Source organism: Dicentrarchus labrax, unplaced genomic scaffold, assembly GCF_905237075.1.
Source record: "Dicentrarchus labrax unplaced genomic scaffold, dlabrax2021, whole genome shotgun sequence".
NCBI classification, from domain to species: domain Eukaryota; kingdom Metazoa; phylum Chordata; class Actinopteri; family Moronidae; genus Dicentrarchus; species Dicentrarchus labrax.
Genome location: NW_026136702.1, coordinates 5,088,941 through 5,107,754, shown reverse-complemented (window position 1 = coordinate 5,107,754; position 18,814 = coordinate 5,088,941). Strand labels below are relative to the sequence as shown.

At 41.5% G+C, this 18,814-nt stretch overlaps 2 protein-coding genes across 5 annotated transcripts in view; one reads left to right on the top strand and one right to left on the bottom strand.

Moving 5' to 3' along the window:
- Positions 1 to 17,908, top strand: part of zmp:0000000755 (phosphofurin acidic cluster sorting protein 2) — a 45,958-nt gene extending 28,050 nt beyond the window's left edge. The window contains exons 5-25 of one of the 4 annotated variants that reach the window (XM_051428113.1): positions 643 to 805; positions 2,146 to 2,237; positions 2,663 to 2,743; positions 3,095 to 3,154; positions 4,570 to 4,721; positions 4,855 to 4,948; positions 6,035 to 6,118; positions 6,852 to 7,018; positions 7,232 to 7,364; positions 7,460 to 7,564; positions 7,842 to 7,948; positions 9,053 to 9,207; positions 9,294 to 9,404; positions 10,607 to 10,709; positions 11,368 to 11,400; positions 12,984 to 13,026; positions 13,123 to 13,165; positions 13,447 to 13,585; positions 13,690 to 13,913; positions 14,635 to 14,748; positions 14,978 to 17,908. In XM_051428113.1, the coding sequence (XP_051284073.1) occupies positions 643 to 805; positions 2,146 to 2,237; positions 2,663 to 2,743; positions 3,095 to 3,154; positions 4,570 to 4,721; positions 4,855 to 4,948; positions 6,035 to 6,118; positions 6,852 to 7,018; positions 7,232 to 7,364; positions 7,460 to 7,564; positions 7,842 to 7,948; positions 9,053 to 9,207; positions 9,294 to 9,404; positions 10,607 to 10,709; positions 11,368 to 11,400; positions 12,984 to 13,026; positions 13,123 to 13,165; positions 13,447 to 13,585; positions 13,690 to 13,913; positions 14,635 to 14,748; positions 14,978 to 15,093 (2,319 nt within the window). In that variant the 3' untranslated portion in view covers positions 15,094 to 17,908. The other 3 variants (XM_051428116.1, XM_051428114.1, XM_051428124.1) reach the window with 3 other exon arrangements.
- The window catches only part of mrpl2 (mitochondrial ribosomal protein L2), a 3,257-nt gene continuing 2,316 nt past the window's right edge, over positions 17,874 to 18,814 (bottom strand). The window contains exons 7-8 of the mRNA XM_051428323.1: positions 18,341 to 18,414; positions 17,874 to 18,254 (exon numbers count right to left, since the gene is read on the bottom strand). Coding sequence (XP_051284283.1) covers positions 18,045 to 18,254; positions 18,341 to 18,414 — 284 coding nt within the window. The 3' untranslated portion in view covers positions 17,874 to 18,044. The remainder of the gene's footprint in view (positions 18,255 to 18,340; positions 18,415 to 18,814) is intronic.

The window sequence follows — 18,814 nt, the reverse complement described above, 5'->3', positions numbered from 1 at the left end:
TACAGCGATTCATCAAGTGAAATATTGAAAGTACCCCCCCCCAGATAGAACTTAGAATGAAAGCTCATCCTTTCTCATCTTATTCAAAACAGTTTATGCAAACTGTGTTATACTGTTAGCTGTTATACTGACTGGATCATATGAGCAAATTGGTTTGGCACATTCAGAATGCGAAACAGCATTGTGCTAATGAAGATTTATTTAAAGATAGCATAGCTGTCAGCTTGTAATCATTCTGTAAATCTCAGTGAGCATAAAGCAGTGTAACAGAAGCCAACTCAATCTCTGTTGGATCAGTATTGGCTCAGTGAAGAGAGAGATAAAATTCTTCCATCTTGTCTGTCTGTTGAAGAAATATTGTTTGTTCCGTGCTGTTTTTCGACATGGCTGTACAGAGTGATTCCGATTGATAGATACGGGAATTGTACAAGACATAAAGGCATCTCAGCTAAAGAGGACTTAATGTTGAGGCAGAATCCATATTTTAGATCTTGTGTTGCATTTATTCAAGACAAGATAATATTATCAGGTATATTGCAGGCAAAGGGATAAAAAGAATCTAAAGTGTCATGTATACATTCTTATTTGAGTGAATTATTAAAATCAGTGTCCGGCCTCTTATGTTAATCTTCCCATGTCCAGGTGATGCAACACCCGACAGACGGAGGACAGATTCTGGGTCTCCATAGCAACGTGAAGGAGGCGCCAGTGCGCGTGGCAGAGATCAGCGTGTACTCTCTGTCCAGTCAGCCCATCGACCATGAGGATGGTAGTGGCCAGGCTGGCCGCAAGACCAAAACCTCAGGTGGGCACAGCCATCTCCCGTCCCCCTACGTGTGTCTGTTAGACAGCCCTGTACCCAGGCTGCCTGACCAAATCCTGTCTGTAATTTCAGCCAGCCCTCCCTGTCCAGGCCTCTCTTCCCCGCTTCCACATGGCTCCTATTTCCCAACCCGAGGACAGAATAAAGTCTATTAATCCCCAGCCAACCTATGGCCAAGGATATGTTATTCTCTCCAGCTATGGTTGTAATGTTGATTTGAGAGTTGAAAAGGTTTAGGGCCTATTACCTTACACCGTTCTAATTCTGGACGGGGAGAAATATCGGGCCCTGCTCGGACTCCACGCCTCCATCCTGCTATGCTGATCCCTCGATGTTCTGGATGTTATTAAGGAGGCCGCTCAAACATAACAGATGAGCTCATGCACCAAGTATTAAACTAGTGTCACTCTAAGGGAAGGAAAGATGTTTATCTTTCTCCTCTCTGCAGTGATCCTTAATAACATCCATCCCATCTAAGAGCAGAGAACAGGATGTTTCACAGGCAAAAGGAAGTCTGAATTAGCTGTTAAAAAATAAAGGTGCTCCATCACCTGATCCTGTCCTCAGCTGTCAAACACGCAGTAAAATCTGCCTCTTAAGGAATGTGGCTGTTCAAACCAATAAAATCTGCCATTAAACAAAAGAACGCTAGTAAAATGTTTCAGCCACGAAAAATGTAATTAAAACTTAATCAGAATGTGAGACATGGATCACAAAAAGAGGTCTGCAATCTAATTTGCATATAATAAGAGTACCATTGCATTTCAGCAAGTACATTTAGCATTTAATTATGTGCACAGAAAATGTTTTTGCATATATTTTCTTCATTATTCTTGCCAAGTAGTCAAAAGAGTTCATTACTAACAAACTGTATTTAATAGGACAGGAAATTAAGCAACTTTATCCAGACATGATTGAAAATTGTCTCTCGGCTCCCTCTTGATATTTGTGAAAATACACAATATACTGAAAGCATAATTTAAACAATAGAATCAGACTGTTACATATTTAACAACGTTTACCTTCTAATGGCAGCATAACAACATTTACTTAAGAAGTAGATTTCATATTGAGTTAAGAAGGCTTGATTACACTTAAATTGCTTCCTATAGGAAATCTTTATTCCAAAAAGAGCAAGCATGGAATTCTGCTTTTTTTTAAGTTACCATGTAATCCCCGCTTCTCTTTTTAAAAAGATGTGTCTGTGGGAAACTTGTAAATTTGAGTCTGCACAGCTGCAGTGCTGCCTAATATTATGCCAGACATGTTTCCCTCTTGTTTTGATGTTTTTCTGTCTGTGTTTCTGTGCTTTCCTACCTCAGACCGCTCCCCAGATATGGACAACTATTCCGAGGAGGACGATGACAGCTACTCGTCAGAGCAGGAAGCCAGTGATGACGCAGTTCATGCCCAGGTCAGTGCCAGAAATTGCTTATCTACATATACCTATACCAGTAATACTATATAAGAGGTAATTCAACATCAGATTTTGGTGATTTTAGTGATTATCCTTTCAGAATTTATTTCTTAGTAAAATACTGTATTTTCTACATTTAGCTTAAAGGACCAGTGTGTATGATTTAGTGGCATCTAGCGGTGAAGTTGCAGATTACAACCATTTGAATACAGCTGAGCCTTCCAAGTGTGTAGGAGATGAAAACATTCTTATTTTCAGGTGATTTTACACTAGTGAAAACAGACCTGTTGTTATTATTATATTACATTGGTGCCAGTAGATCCCCTTAAATGTTACACATTGGACCTTTGAAATGTAGAGGCACTTTGATATTAAGATTTCATATATTTAAAATCTTAATATTAAATCTGTCTATATTTCAGGATCTTTATGATGAAGACGATGAGGTCAGGAAGCCCAAGAAACCCCGGAGGAAAATGATCCGAACCACCTCCATGACCAGGGTAAGTTGCTTCCTTTTCCACCGCATGGCGTTTTATGCTTGCCAATCATTGACTATGAGAATAACTCAAGACCTGTGTTTGCTGCTTTACAAGCTTTTAAGGGAAAGCACACACACTGTGTTCCATTTGTTCAAGCCATTAGGGCGATGTGGATGAGCATGTAAATGAACACTGTGGGTTCACTGGACTGACTCTAATGGTCTTTACATAGAGTGGCTGTGAATGAGTAATCCAGTGGACAGTTACTGGGAGAACTGATAAGCCCGAGCACAGCTGTCATGCATATTTAATAGTGACAGTTATTTCCTTTTCTCATAATTTTTTATTTATTTATTTATTTTTCTGTTACAGCAACCTAACTTTAAGCAGAAGTTTGTGGCCTTGCTGAAGAGGTTCAAGGTAACAGATGAGGTAAGTGTGAACACAATAATTTTGATTGACACCCAGGAAAACATGGTCAACATCAAAGCAAACAATGTGGTGAATGTTGCCTGGTCTTTCTCAGTCCTTCTGTTATGAAGCTTTAGTAAATCAGCTGTGAAACATATCAGTTATTAAATTGCCCTCGGGGCAGGAGAAAATAATCTCAATATTGAGTGTCTAAACAGCATACTGCTACATCACTGCTTATGTGCTCCTGACCGGAGGAGAATTGCCTGCAAAGAAATCACTGCCACAACAGAGGTACAAGCATCATTATGATGCTAGACTGCATTACCTCTGCGCTCATGGATGTATGATTCATGCATTCCCATTAGCAGCGATTCGTATACAGAATCCATTAACGACCTTATTCTCTACCACTTAATCTAATGATAAATCTAGGCTTGAATGCTTGTCCTATTTAGGTTTGTGTTTTTCTTCCCTCAAGTCCTTTTGAATTTCTGTGGACTCTACATAATAGCTTGCAATCAGGTCATCAGCAGGATGTCGACCATTTGTGTGCAACAACCCCTAGATGTCCATTAGTATATAATCTGTGTTAGGCCATTATAATGGGAATAATTACCATTGAACTGTGAAATCTATCAGAGTAACTGAGATATCCATTTCCTTGTTTCTCCACTTTCCTCTTTTTTTATCAAAAACTGTCCATAGATTACATAGATGTATATTAATGTATAAAAGATAAGGTTCTATTTTTAACTGTAGGTTTTCAGACTGGATGAGGATTTACTCATCCCTTTAGGTTTATATGCGACTTGAAAAAATGGGACCAAGAGTTTATTGTGTGTGATTTAACCTAGTGATGCTTACAAGATCCTCTAGACCACCTCAATCGTCCTTTGCTGGATGGTTCTGGAAGCTCCAGGTGGCCCGATGATCTTTTAGCACATTCCCTGTCTCTAATCCCTGCCTTGTGGCCGGCCAGTGTGCAGGGCTACAGCTCTATAAATACATAGCCAGGAGGAGGAGAGGGGACAGACTGTGTTTATCTGTTCCCTGCCAGCTTCTGCACTTATGGAGTGGCATTAATCACCTGATTAGTCCACAAGCCTGCCTGTGTGCAGTTCCTATGATATACATCCCCACTGTGCAGCTTGGCAGATCAAGGCTCGGCACCTTAGCTCTCCTCTAGCACTCACTTACCTTTTAATTGGCCTGCTTAGGACCAAGGCTGGGATGTATTTATAGCATAGATTTTCTCATTTTACAGCCTTCAGTCCTCTTGTTCATTCTTCGAGCTCCATTAGCCCAGCTGTGGAAGTGATTAGCTAATGCACAGCACCAGTCACTCCCTACACTTATTTAATCCATGGCCATAATTACAAATCGCTGATTACAGTGAGCTGTTGTGTTGATGATGTGTCTATCCTGTGCGGCAGGTCCTGGACTCTGATCCTGTCGACCAGACCCAGGAGGTGGAGGAGGATCTGGACTTACTCTACGACAGTCTGGAGGTGTACAACCAGAGTGACAGTGGGCCAGAGATGGAGGACAATGAGAGCGTCCTGAGCACGCCCAAGCCCAAACTCAAGTATGACTGTGTAGTTCAAGATATTGAGTTATTTCTCTTCAGCATTTACAGAATATCTATAATTGACATCTGGCCATTCAAATGGAACTTTGTTCATTTTTTCTTCAATTCAAATCTTCGTTTCTGTTTTCAGGCCATTTTTTGAAGGGATGTCTCACTCCAGCTCCCAGACAGAAATTGGAAGCATACACAGCCAAAAAAGCCAGCAGAGAGAGCTGTCGTGTCCTGTAAGTTGATCACCAGGCACTGTATCAACAAACCCGTCTGATGCCTTTCAAGCCCCACTGTTTACCCATAAAGTTCTGCCTCTCTGTTGCTGGAGAAGTTCTTTTTGTAAACAGTGTTACGTAAAGGAATTGCCCCTGGGTACTATTGAAATGTCTGGCAGTCCTCTGTGCTTATTGTGGTTCAGGGATTCCCAAAGACCATGATACTCCAGGCAAGATATTCTGAGCATGAGTGCAATGCAGCCCACCAGCTCCCACCCCAGCCAGATCAGATGGTGGGCTGCAGTCCTTACCCTATTCACCCCTACAGCCCTCCAGTATTTATAGGGAATGCCACTGAATGACCTCTCCACCACCATCAACACACACACACACACACACACACACACACACACACACACACACACACAAATATGCTCCAATGCTCAGAGAGAAGATTGGATGGAGCAATTTCTGAACTCCTACTCATAGATTTATGGCCCATTGGAAACAACAAGGGCAGAGAAAGAAAGAGAGAGAGAGACATGTTGAGTCTGATGGCGAGAGAGGGAGTGCTGTTTATAAATATCTGGGAATCCATTTTAGCCTGTAATAAAACAGCCCGGAGCATTACAGACTGCTATAGCCCTCCATTTTACTCAATAAATGTCTCCAGTCGAACTTCATAAACACGTCTTACAGGCAGAATGGAAAGTCTTTGATCTAATATTGAAATGAATTAAGCTCGATGTTACAAGATGCACTTAAAACACTTTTATTGAAGCAAACTTGAGCACAGAAGTGTGTCAGTTATTCTTTTGGGGATTATGTATCATTAAGGGGCTGTAGTGAAATGTATAGAAGCTTTTAGAGATATTTTTACTGGCCAGCTCTGCCGCTGTCTGTGGAGCCACCACTGTGAAATCAGTCAGTTACGTATCTTTCGAGCAGTCAGTCTTGACCTGAGCAGATGGGACATAGCACTACCATTTGGAGCTCTGACAATTTGTCACTTGTATTCACTACAGAAGTGACCTCCTTGGTCAAAATGTTCTAATGTGTGTGTGTGTGTGTGTGTGTGTGCACATGTGTGTATTTACCCTGCAGATTGGAGACTTTCTGACTGTTGACAGATGTAAAGTGCAAGGGGCCCGGTATCAAGATGACAGCATCACAGATACAACTGTTGGGGTATGTTTTTGGAATGACAGTTGTTGTACTCTACTTTTTTCCCCCTAAACTTAATCCCCCTTGAGCGTCTCTTTCTCAGATTTTTCTTCTCCAACCCCCTACCCTCTCCACTTGAGTGCCCTTTCCTCCCATGGGTCGTTGTTGTTTTCCAAGAAAAAGCATAGCGGGAGGGAGTATGCAAGGGCAGGCAAACCAAACAGCACAGTCATCCATTATGGATCAGCAGAGCAGACAAGGCAGCCCCATGCTGGATAGATACTGACTGATGAGGATCGAAAGGGGGGCGTTTGTGTTTGTTGTTGTCTTTGTGCTGTCGGGTCAGTCTAACCTTGTTCATCTAACCCCCGGCTCCCCCTCTGAGCGCCGGGACGCGGGCTTGGCGCACCGCTCCAATAACCCAGTTCAAACAGAATATCTGAACTGCAGGAACAGTGTTTCCCCAGTCTCCTGCTAAGAGACCATGACTTTTTATTTCGTCTGTCATGGTGGGCTCGCATCATTATCTCCAACCTCTCAACAGCTAAACTCAATTATTCACCAGGCCAGCACCTCTCTACCTCCCTCCCCGCCTCAACTCTTTCAACTCTTGCTCTTAAAATGCCGGCTGCGGATGCACCACACACAAAAAAATAATCCAGAGTGTATCTGAAGTCCGAGAGAGAAACTGGTGTATATTGATGGAACATGACAGTGCCTGTGTTGTATGATAAACATCAGTGTTGTCCTCCTGCAGCCCTCTTGGCTCATCTTTGCTCCCCCCCTTTTGGTTCAGGAGCCAGAGCCTGACGACAGTGGGCCAGGACCGGGGGAGGTGAGCAGCTGGGATGTCAACACTGAACGGATGACCAGCACTGTTGGCAAGCTCTGTAAGACAGAGTCCCAAAACCACATGTCTCCCAGGTACACTGCTGATCACTACATCTGGAAACATGCTCAGTGTTATGTCACCATGTATGTACACAGGTTACTTTAGATTGTATCAGTTTTAATGTGTATTCAGGAATGGGTGTTTCCTCAACTGTTTCTTTTAATAAAACTTCCCAAGTTGATAAGGTTCCTTGCTCGGCCTGTCATGTAATTGGAGCTCCTCGCGTTTTTTCGTCTCTCCCTCAGTAAAGTGGAGAACAGGCTGCAGAGGCGTCCTCGCAGCACCTCCATGAAAGACAGACAGAACTCCAAGGCCCAGAGCGACAGGACCAGCAGCATGGAGAGCGAGTGCTCCCCAGAGTCACGACTCATTGCACAGGTAAACCACTCACAGACCCGTTCTTTACATATGCTTTTATTCAAGTGGAAATGTGCTGGCTTGTGTCAATCTCAGCCTCTCTGTTTGTCTCAAAGGTTCCCAGGAAGTCTGTGTATGACCAGCTGAACCAGATCCTCATCTCTGACGAACGCCTTCCAGAGAGCATCATCCTCATTAACACCATGGAGTGGCAAGGACAGGTGCGTGTTTTTCTATACATATTACTTTCAATCATAAACTACCTTACCTTCATCTCTTCATATATAAAGTGGAAACACTTGGCTCATGCAGGATAGCGCTGACTTGCCAGCCATGCTACAAGCATTTCCTGACATTATTGCAAAAAGCCCGAAATACAAAAAAAACGATTGTGTACCCCAGTAGCATGTTTTTCCTGCTTTCTTTCCGACCCTATCGACCCTGCCTCTTGTATATCCATTAACTCATCGTGCCCCTCTCATGTATGTTTCTGTGCAGTATGTAGCTGAGTTGCTCCATGAACAGGCCCAGCCCATTGTGTCCACCTGCTCTGCTGCCGATGTTCAGGCTGCCTTCAACACCATCGTTACTCGCATCCAGAGATTGTGAGTCACATACATACATACATACACAAGCATTGGTTGAACAACACCAGAAAGTGTGATCTTGTCGCTTGTTATCTCGGAGAAGTCTTCGCCAAACTGTGCATGTTTATGGTGGCTCGCTGCCAGAGAATTCCAAGGCGCCATCACTCACGCTGCTGAAGCGCTCTCTGTCTGTGAACCCATTCTCTCAGAATGTGCCTGTTCTCTCATGAAAAGCTGAAGTTCAGCCTTCTTCTCTCTATCTTGGATCCATCTGCTCAGCTGCCATCTCCTCAGGAAGTCATGTCAGTGGGAGACGAGGCTGTCTCAGTCTGCTGTGCTGCTTCTGTTAAACATGTTTTCTCTTTAATCCAGCCGAACTGCAACTTTTCCACTCTTCACGCACCTGCTCCTCTGTCAACCTGTTTACTCCAGCTGAGGCCATGCACGTCTCTGATGTTAACATGCTCGCTCAGTGCTGTTGTAGCTTCAGCTGGCTGCAGGGTTTTTCCTCATATGTTATCACTGAGAGTAAATAGGCATTTTTAAACCCATATATATTAAGGTCCTGTTCTGCTATTGGACAGTATAATCTTACTTCATAAACCTTAGATGTCTCAAATCCTGAAGCACTTAGCTACAAAGTCCTTCAGACAGTCCTCAAAACGACATACAGCACGTAATATCTTGTAAGACATGAAATAAAAAATAGCTTTGTAAAACTCAATTTTAGGGATTAATGGCTTTTTTCTTCTTTCGTGTGTTTGAAGTGAGCAATTAATCAAACCAGTTCAGTTTAAGTCTATTTTTAAATATATTTTCAGACAAATTTTAAATATGTATATGTTTGTCATTGTAGGATTAGGATCTAAAAGCTGTTGAAATATTTGGTTTCACTTGAGAAAGGCTTGCATATACCTGCAAACAAATATGACATAATCTGGCTTTCAAAAAAGGTAAAACTGGTTTTAAACCAGAAAAAAAACCCTGATGAGATATGTATCTTTCTCTCAGACAGCCATACATTTTCTCACACAACCTGTCTGACCCACATCTTTCATTATATGGAGCTCTTTCTTTCTCTAAAATGACTCATTCCTTCCCTCCTCATCTTAACCCTTGCAGCTGTAACTGCAACGCACAGACACCACCTACGATGAAGGTGGCAGTGGCAGGCGACCAGAGTTACCTCAGCACCATCCTGAGGTTCTTTGTGGAGCAGCTGGCCAACAAGACACCCGACTGGCTCAGTTATATACGCTTTCTGGTGATCCCCATAGGTAAGTCATGACAAATAGCGAGCTGACATGCTGCGTATGTTTAGCTTTGTTTTATACATAAAGGTTTTCTCTGTACGTCTGCACAGGTTCTCATCCCCTGGCAAAGTATGTGGCCTCCTTTGACAGCAGGTTCAACAGCATCTTTATGGACACTGCGTGGAGGGAGCTGTTCTGCAGGACGGAACGGCCCGCCTCAGGTAGGATGCATAGCTCTGGTGTCTGGCTACAGAGCAAGCCTGCGTGTCTAATGTTCAGCCAACTTGAAAGGGAAAGAAATGAGGCCAGAGCATGGGTCAAGGCCTGATGGATGCGACGAACAGATTTCAGTTGCAAAAGACAGCTACAGTCTGCTTTAGTGTTGCGAATGGCACTACTACTCCTCCCTGTAAACTGTCTGCAGCAGCTTAAGAAGACCGTCAATGACTCAGATATTTCCCCCGAACATTGTAAAAATGGAATGTAATATTGAAAACAAAGTACCTATTGTTTAAAAAACACACATCATCATGAGATCATACACCAACAGGATGGTGTGGGTTTTTTTTAACTTTCTATTTACCTCTTATGGTTTTGGCTTTAAAGGTAGTATTAATCCAAGCGACAGAAACAAAGAGATTATTAAGCTGTGTATTTTAGGAATATTTTGTAGAATTAAAACTATTTTTCTATTAGGTTTGAATTTTTTTTTACACCCACTTGCCCTTTGTAAGTCTTACAATTGTTTGCTCACACGCACATCCATGTTTAAGCTTCTGTTCACATCCTTTTCATCAGTTCTCACTTGCCCAAACAAGCCTGATAATCCTCACCCATCCCCACATCTTAAGTCACATAATTTAAACCCCTTAGGTGCAAAGAGTTATAGTCCCACGCATTATGTAGAATCATCTCAAAAGGGATTGCAAGAATGAAATAGAAAGATGTAAACAAAAAAAAAAAGTTCTGGGTTTTCCATCTTTTATTCTTGACATGAGCTGCAATCGCAACAGCAGCATTTACGACATCTGGCCATGAGTTCTTCCTTTCACAAGCAGAATTGGTTTAAACTCAAGAGAGGTAATTGGTCAAAATAAATTGACATTTAAAATCAGTCTGTTTCCACATTTCAAGCTGCCAAAAATGTATGCCGGGCTGCATGTGGCCCACAGTCCGTCTGTTTGACACACAATTCATCTTGTGTGCTGTGTGGCTTACTTCACCCACGTCTTAATGACATTTTACACTCAGCACCCCACCCCCACCCCCTTAATTCAGCAGAATGAAAATGATTAATGCACACTCTTCTATCGATATGCTGTATGTGAAAATTTGCATCTGCGTCAATTCTCTGGCAGCTTGTTAGCCAGACGTGGAACAGGAGAGGCATGTTGTTAACCACCTGTCTCTGTGCTCCCTGCAGATAACATAGATGTAGCAGGACGAGTCGTTCAGTATCTGGCCGGTGCCAACGTGTCCCACCAGTTCCCCATCTCAGAAGCCATGCTCACCTACAAACAGAAGAGGTAAAGTCACGTTCATTATCTATGTTGGAGCATATTCATGCACTGCATGTTTGTGTGTGTACGCATGTTATGTTCTTGTGCTTTCTTTGTGCTCTTTTTTTAGCATGCCTGTGTTGGAAGGGCCTCTAACACGGAGTACTGATATGAATGTTCAGTTTATCTATTTTCTCATTAATAATTGGTCCTAGATGCAAATATAGAATCTGTTGAACTGCATGAGGAAGATGTTTAAATGCATATGCATGCAAGTAGGCACATACATTGAACACACACACACACAAGTCGCTGTGATGTGTGATGATAATTCTGTTCATTCTGACATAAACGAGCACAGAAGACGCAGGTTCTGATTTTAAATTCACATATTGATAAAGGTTAATGGCTGATTGTGAAATATAAAGCATGGGTTCAGTTTTCAGATCAGCGCAGGTCTTGGCTTCTATATACAATCCAGTCGTCTCACAAACACAAACACACTCAACAGACAGTCGGTTGCATTTCTGTGTGCATTTGTTTGCTTTCTTTCTGAGGTCTGACCAAACCCTTCCCCTCTTTGTAAGAGTGGCTTCCTATTGGTCAGAAGGTACTAAATACAACACACAGTTTTAACACTGTTGCATTCCTTCTTCCCCCTTTCCCCTTTTGATTTGCATTCAAGGAAAAGGAGTTTGTATTTTGATTTTTACATCAGGTATCTAATTCAACTCTTGTTTTGTTTTGCCCTCCTGATTTTCTCTCCTCCATTTGGCTTGAGCTCCTTGCTGTGTCTTAACATTTCCCTTTTCACACTCGATACTCACTGTAACTTCACTTTGCACTCTGTCCTGACTTGTGTCTTTGGTTCGGTGTGACTTTGATTCTTACTCTTGTCTTCTGTGTTGTTGCTGTGAAGATTTGCCTAACAACCTCTAAAACGACCCCAATTATTCACAGAGTGGAATGGTTTTCTGGCTCATACATCAGCAGTGTCAGTGTCATGAACAGTGTCATTTAGAGTGACCCATAAAATTTTATCTTCAGATTTTATGCTGATTTGAAAGTGGTCTCAGGACGTGTATTGGTTTGCCCTTAGGAGTTGCTACATAATTATGAACTTTCACTCAATAGTATTGACTGCTCTGACTACTGCAAGGCCATAGTATCAGTCACAAGAAATAATAACATTGGTAATGTTAATGTGATATTTCACACTCATTCTAAACTACTCAAATAATAACTCTATTATATATATTTTCGAAGTTATGTTAAAGCTATTGGTGCTATATGTTATGTGTAAACTTCCTGTTTACAGTGTTGATTGCTTTTGATTGGACAGCGATGCAGATGTTTCCTAGCAATGATTTACACATTACTGACGTCTTCACTCACTAAGACATTTAATGGTGCAAGCAGATTTAGTAAATAACCTTTGAAACTAGTTGCTACTAAGAACTTAGAAAGGACTTAGTAATGGATTTATTACAGTGGGTGGGTTTTGTTCTGTGGCGGTGTTGCTTTGCTAAATATACACCTTACAGTATGTAATGAAATATAATGACATAATAAATCACCAATGCTCAAGGTGGTAAGATTACCGGGGCCTGCGGTCCTGTTTCTGCACTGGAACGGGGGCCAGCAGCTTTGCTCGTGCTCCCGTTGTTTTCTGGGGGTGCGATCCATTTTGTAGGCCCATGAAAGACTGGGAGAGACTCACCGGCTAGTTTAGGAGTTGTACTGCTGGTTGCCGCATGATAGAGGACCCTTAAAGAAAGATAACACTATCTCAGCTCCTCAGTGCCGGATCATTGGGTGCATTTTTGCTGTTTTGAGTCTGTTGTTGTGGCCGCGTGTATATTGAACTTTGACGAAGACTGGCGTCCTGTTTCTTCCTATCATTGTGTAAGCATGTATTGATGAACTGGTGACACGCTCAGAGTAGTAGTGTAAAGTAGCCACACGGTTACTACAACTGGGCCCAAGTTTATAACTTTTTAGTCCCACGTATGAAAATAGCTCCCTTATCCTAGCACTGGCTGATAAGACCCGATCTTCTCTTGGTTGTAAGGAGCGGTCCTCTCATTCATCTCATTGTAACGTGACCCCCTAGATGACCCCATTCCACCCAAGCCAGTCATGTGCCATTTCTGCTGCGATGGGACATGGTGAAGGCCATGCCACCGCCATCTTCCCTCCAGGACCATTGAGTGTTCATGTGCACCTCTGGAGTGTTGAAGTGTTAAACCCCACCTCTGGTCATACTCACAGCCTCTGTATTCTCTCTCTCTCTGTTTACAGCCCCGATGAGGACTCCTGTCAGAAATTTGTGCCATTTATTGGGGTAAGATTTTCTTTTTCCCTTTGCAAATGTGTCAGAAATATTCATTCCGTCTGTGTTTAGTTTATTTTCACACTGAAACCTTTTTTATTCTTGCAGGTTGTGAAAGTTGGGATTGTGGAGCAAAGCCTCTCAACTTCAGGTAAGGAAGGGAATTTTTTTAGGTGTAGTATTTCGTCAGGTTAGTGTGTTCAACATTTTAATGTAGTGCTGAGACAGAGACGTAATAAAGCAAAGATGTCACTCACTGGATACAGATTCGGATCAGGAAAGAAGACATCTTTATCATTTATTTCCCTTCATGTACTGGAATCTAGAATTTCTGTATTTCTACCCAAGCGAGCGATACACATTTTCTCTTTTCAGTGTGTAGTTTTACTTTGAATGTTCGTGTATGAGATTATTTTTACCCCCAATTTGCAGTGGACTCAGATGATGCGATGGGGTGCAACACAAGCATCCTGTCCTCCCCAACGCCCCCATCGGCTGGTCCGTATGGGAAGGAGATTGGGGGAACCCCCCCACAGTCTCCCTCTGTCTCCACCGCCCTTTCTGGAGCTGGGTACGAAAGACAAAACCACGTCCTATCTTTTCTTTTTCACTGAGCTGTTTTAGTAGCAGAGTGATGTCTGTAGTGTTCCTGACTTCCACTGTTTTCCTTCGTAGTTCTCCATGTTCGGGCAGTGAAGTGATGGGGCTCCAGGTGGACTACTGGACGTGGCAAGGCCCTGAGAAGAAGAAAGAGGGGGAGAAGAGAGACGTGGGACTGAAGAACACCCTGAAGAGTAACTTCCGTTCACTGCAAGTCAGCCGCCTGCCTTGTGGAGGGGAGCTCACCCCTCCACCCAGCATGGCCATGACTGTAGTCACCAAGGAGAAGAACAAGAAAGGTAAGTTTTGGAAATTATGACTGACACACCCACATAGAAATGAAAGTCAATGTACTTTGTAATAAGTTAATAGGCTGATGTGTAAGCATAACATGAATATTCCTGAAATTTAGCTGGATTTTATTTGCCTTTTTTATTAGGCTTTTAGCTCAGCGCCCTGAAAATGTAACAAATCTTGATTCAAAAATTGCCCATGCATAAGATAGATGATTAGGGAAAGGTTATATATATATTATTATACTACTATACTGGAGTACGGATAAAAAGTTATCTACTGATGTATCATGTCACTTCTATAATGTCAGACCGTAAAAAAACAAATTGATGCAGCAGAACCAGAGATATTTAATTCTGTACATCCTTCTTCCTTGTCAAAACCTGGTGCCTACAATACCCACAATTCAACTAAATTCCGACAGTTGAGTCAGAGATTCAGGCATGTTATGCTAGCGATTTTTATTTATTTATCTTTTGTTTATTTTCAAAGTTGTAGTCTTCAGACCCAACCAATGCTGACTCAGATGACATCACTTGAGGCACAGACTTTGCACAGCTCCCTCTGGAGCCACAAAAGACTTTACACAACTTATGCTCAAAGATAAGCAGTAGTACTCCCCTAGACTTGTAAATACACTGTGTATTGTGTAGAATATATAAAGAGGTAATATGTAAAGAAAGTGTTTTTTTTATGCCTTGGCTCACTCTTTGTTTCCCTTTCCAGTAATTTTTCTCAGCAAGAAGCCCAAGGAGAAAGAGCTGGACTCTAAGAGCCAAGTGATCGATGGTATCAGCAGGTTGATCTGCACAGCCAAACACCAGCACACAATGCTGAGAGGTAAGGCCGGTGTGCAGACACAATCTGAAGCTATACTGCCATCTTGTGTTGATGTCAGGACCTTCCTCAAGATTAAATACTCACTGATGTAAAAAAAGAAAAAAAAGAATGATTTGCTCTTGAACAGCTGGCAGTGCAAATACAGAAGCATCTGTTATGACATTTTTTAATGCATTTATTCATGCATGCATTTATTCATGCATTAACTCTCATCCTTTTTCATCCGTAGTCACTATTGATGGAGTGGAGTGGAATGATGTGAAGTTTTTCCAGCTCGCTGCCCAGTGGCCAACACATGTCAAGCACTTCCCGGTGGGAATCTTTGGTTACACTAAGCCTGTGTGACCCCGGCCACCATCCACCCAACCACCACCAGACTCTCCGCTGCACTTGTCTCACCGAGAGGCTACAGAGAATTAGAGGAGAAGCCAACAGGCCTCCGGCAGTACTAGTTTTCCTGTGGAAATCTTACTGACTCACAACCAAGTGTTCAATACACAAATTTCATGTTGTCAATTTGATGTTTTTGATGTTGATGTTGTTGGGTGTTGTTGTTGTTTTTTACACACTACAAAAAGAACAAGTACTATTTTGTAAGATTTGTGCTACCGCCTCGGAGGTATTTTGAGGTTTTTGACAATTTGCCACATTTCGAAAATGGCAGCTGTGTTTGCACTTTGTTTTTGTTAACATTTTATTATTTCTGTGAAATCCTACATTTATTGTTACTCTATAGACAATGAGGAGTGTGATGGTGATGTGCAGTGGCGTGTGTGAGATTGTTTGAGACCGTGTTTGTGTTTGTTGTTGAAAGTTGGAATATTGCTGTGAATCTAGATGGAATCCTTCTCTTCTAACTCAGTGCTCAGTTTTCTTACTCGTCCCTTTACTTTCTCAAAAAAGGTAATTTTTTATAGAGAGGAACGCAAGTTCTTTTTGCCTCGTTGCTTTTAAGCACACTGTGTACCTAAAGCAAATCAAAAAAACAACTCAAGCAAGGTATTTTTGAAGGTAGCTAGAATGAATGTAGCTATGATACATTTGTAACATGTGAGCAGTTCATCAAATAAGTTTGTTATTGTAAGTGCTGAAGATTTTGTATCGGTGTCAGACTGTACAGTAACATCCACTTAGAAGCAGGGTAACATGACACACAAAACAACATATTTCAACTATCAACAGCTGAATGCCAAATGAAGTTGTGACTGTATGAACTGTCTTATTGTTTCAAGGTCCTGAATTGTTTTTCAGTTTCCCAGTTGCAGTTCCCACCCGTGTTGTAATTGGGCCTTCTTAGAGTAATTTTAGGTTTAACAACATTCATTGGATAAACATGGCCACTGTGTGTTCAGCTTGATCTAATGGCTTACCTGAGCAGATGTCTCACAGACCTGCAGTAACTTAGCAAATACTGGATTTCTTTAGATGTTCAGTGATGTGCCAAAGTCAGGTTTGTTTTACAGTCTAAGCACCAGAGCTCTTGGCTTGGCCAAACTTCATAGTATGTTAAACTGAAAACTAAAAGTGATGCATATGTGGTCCCTGTGGAGATCAGTAATACCATTACTGAGTTATGAATTTTGACAAATTTAGCAGTTCCACATTTGGCCAAATGTAAATCCATTAAGCATTTACAGGATGTGTACACATTGTAACCAAGCAATTACCATTGTGTCCTATGATACAGCTTCACCGTGGCTCGACACGCAAGTAGTACCTAACCTAAAACATACTGATAGGTTGGTCATTAAGTATTGTGTAGGCCTGTCGTGGGAAAATAACAGATGAGTTGGTCCGACTTGAAATATGCTTTGACAGCAGTGTCGAGGGCAATGCAAGTATTGAATTGCTTTTAAAATAGGATGAAAAGTGTATGGAGTCTTGCCAGACCTCCAAGTCACTGCCTGTGTGTGTCTGTGTAGGTGTGCTATATGTTTGATGGTACTCCCTGAATAGTGTTACGTGAAACTTTTGCAATAGGAAACCTTTGGACAAAGGGCCTTCTGTATGAGTTTGTTGTTGCTTTTTATAAAGTGAAGACTTACAAGCTTTGATAGGCTGGCTTTTTTAGTATTGTATAGAAATATATACAAGATGTATTATTGTGAATCGCAAATCCCCCCTTCCACTAAATTGAAAGCACAAGTAGCTTACCTTTATTTCTTGACATAAATGCCAAATATATTTCCAGAGCTCATAACTATGAAGTTGAATTGTACAATGCAAACACTATTAGGTATGTAATTTCTCATACATTTCCCTCACTTTGTAATGCACTTTCATGTGGTTTTATACACATTTTAGCTCAAATTGGGACATACTTTGGGTTTGAGGTGAAGTGATAGAGGTGATATATTTGAAACGTATGCCACTACCTATATTCAAGAGAAGGCCGTTCTTTTGTGTGTGTTCTTTTTCAAAATGACCCTTTCTCATAGGGATGTTGTGTTTATGTTGATGGGTTCAAGCACTCTTTGAGGTCATGGCTGTCTGTTACTTAATGTTTTTGCCACTTGATGTTGAAAAGCTTATTTTGCAGCTACCACCATATGTGTCTGCCTGTGACTACACAGTCAAGTTTTCTTGTCTCCTGCTTTTTGAAGGGTTCACTATCTTCTCTTAGTTGGGAGACCAACTGGCCCTTACACATTTATAAACTCGGGCTGTGAAGTGTTAGCCAGGGCAGAGTTGTTTGAGGGAATCTGTCATTCGAGTTAGCCTCTTAAATACTAAACGGGCATAACGACAAGTGTATTTCAATGTATTTGACCTCAAGTTTTTTTTTTTTCCCTCCCTAAATCTAGAGGTAGCATGGGGGTTTTTTGCAAGACTGGATCAATGAGCAGGCATGCTCACTTTGGCTCTGCAAAAAAATTGCAAAAACTCTTAACATCAGTGTTAATGTTTTTCATTAATGGTCAAACTAGAATTACAACATGCCATCTCATTGCTCCTGTTACTTGAAATGCCGCCCAGTGTCTTTGCACAAACTCTATTTTAAATGACATGACAGTATTTTTAAATTTACCACTAAAAATATGGGTTACTCTGCATGTTTTACAATAGATGTAAATATGTTTTGGATTTTTATATTGTTTTGTTTCTTTCCATGCTCTCACAAGCAGTTGTGTTTAATAAAATTTTTAATCTTCTGTACAAACAGCTCGTCTTTATTCACGTTTCTTCTCCAAACAATCGCTTTTGATTTCATCGTAACGACCACAATAATAATACAAGGCGATTATAAGCAAGAGACAACAATGTCCAGTCCCAAACATGTCCAGACTCATGTTGTGTTATTCAGCTGAGATTGAGGGCAGGTTGATGTAACTCTTCATCGGAGGCAGCGGTTTAATCTTGCGTCCTGCCCAGCCTCCCTTCCTCTGCCACAAGCCGCTCGAAGGGCGTTTTCCAAGCCAGCGATTGCGACCGGCTTTGCCGATTATCTGTTTGTTGTGGTCGACGTTGGACACGCGTCCCACCGTCACCATGCAGGTCTCCAGTACCTGTGTGCGTCGAGATGACAACATTCAGCCCAGAGCAGAACATGATTTGTACACGGCAGGTGGAATCTTAATCCAGATAGCCTCACCTGAACCTGCTGCTTGGACGGAAGCTGAACGATTGCTGTTCCGTTTACTTTACGGAGCAAAACTCCACTTGTACCTGAAAACCAAGTAGAGTAAGCACATTTTACAGTACAAGGCACTCAGATAACACGAGATGAAACGATAATGAAACTTTGACACGGATATGCAGTAACAGGATCTTAAAGTACATAACTTATTTACTGTCAAATTTACATAATGAGGTGGATGTACATGTATGCATTACAGTATTAAGTCACAATATATTAATACTGAAAATGTATCAATTGATTTGTTGATCATGGATTAATGGTTATGGAGTCATTTTCTAATAAAAAGATTGATGTTACGTACACCATTTTACTATTTTTTTAATTTTATATTTTAGAAACTAAATGATAAATTGAAAAAATATTTAATTCATCAACACTGAATATGATCATTAGTTGAATTAGTAACACCGGATCTAAACATGAATT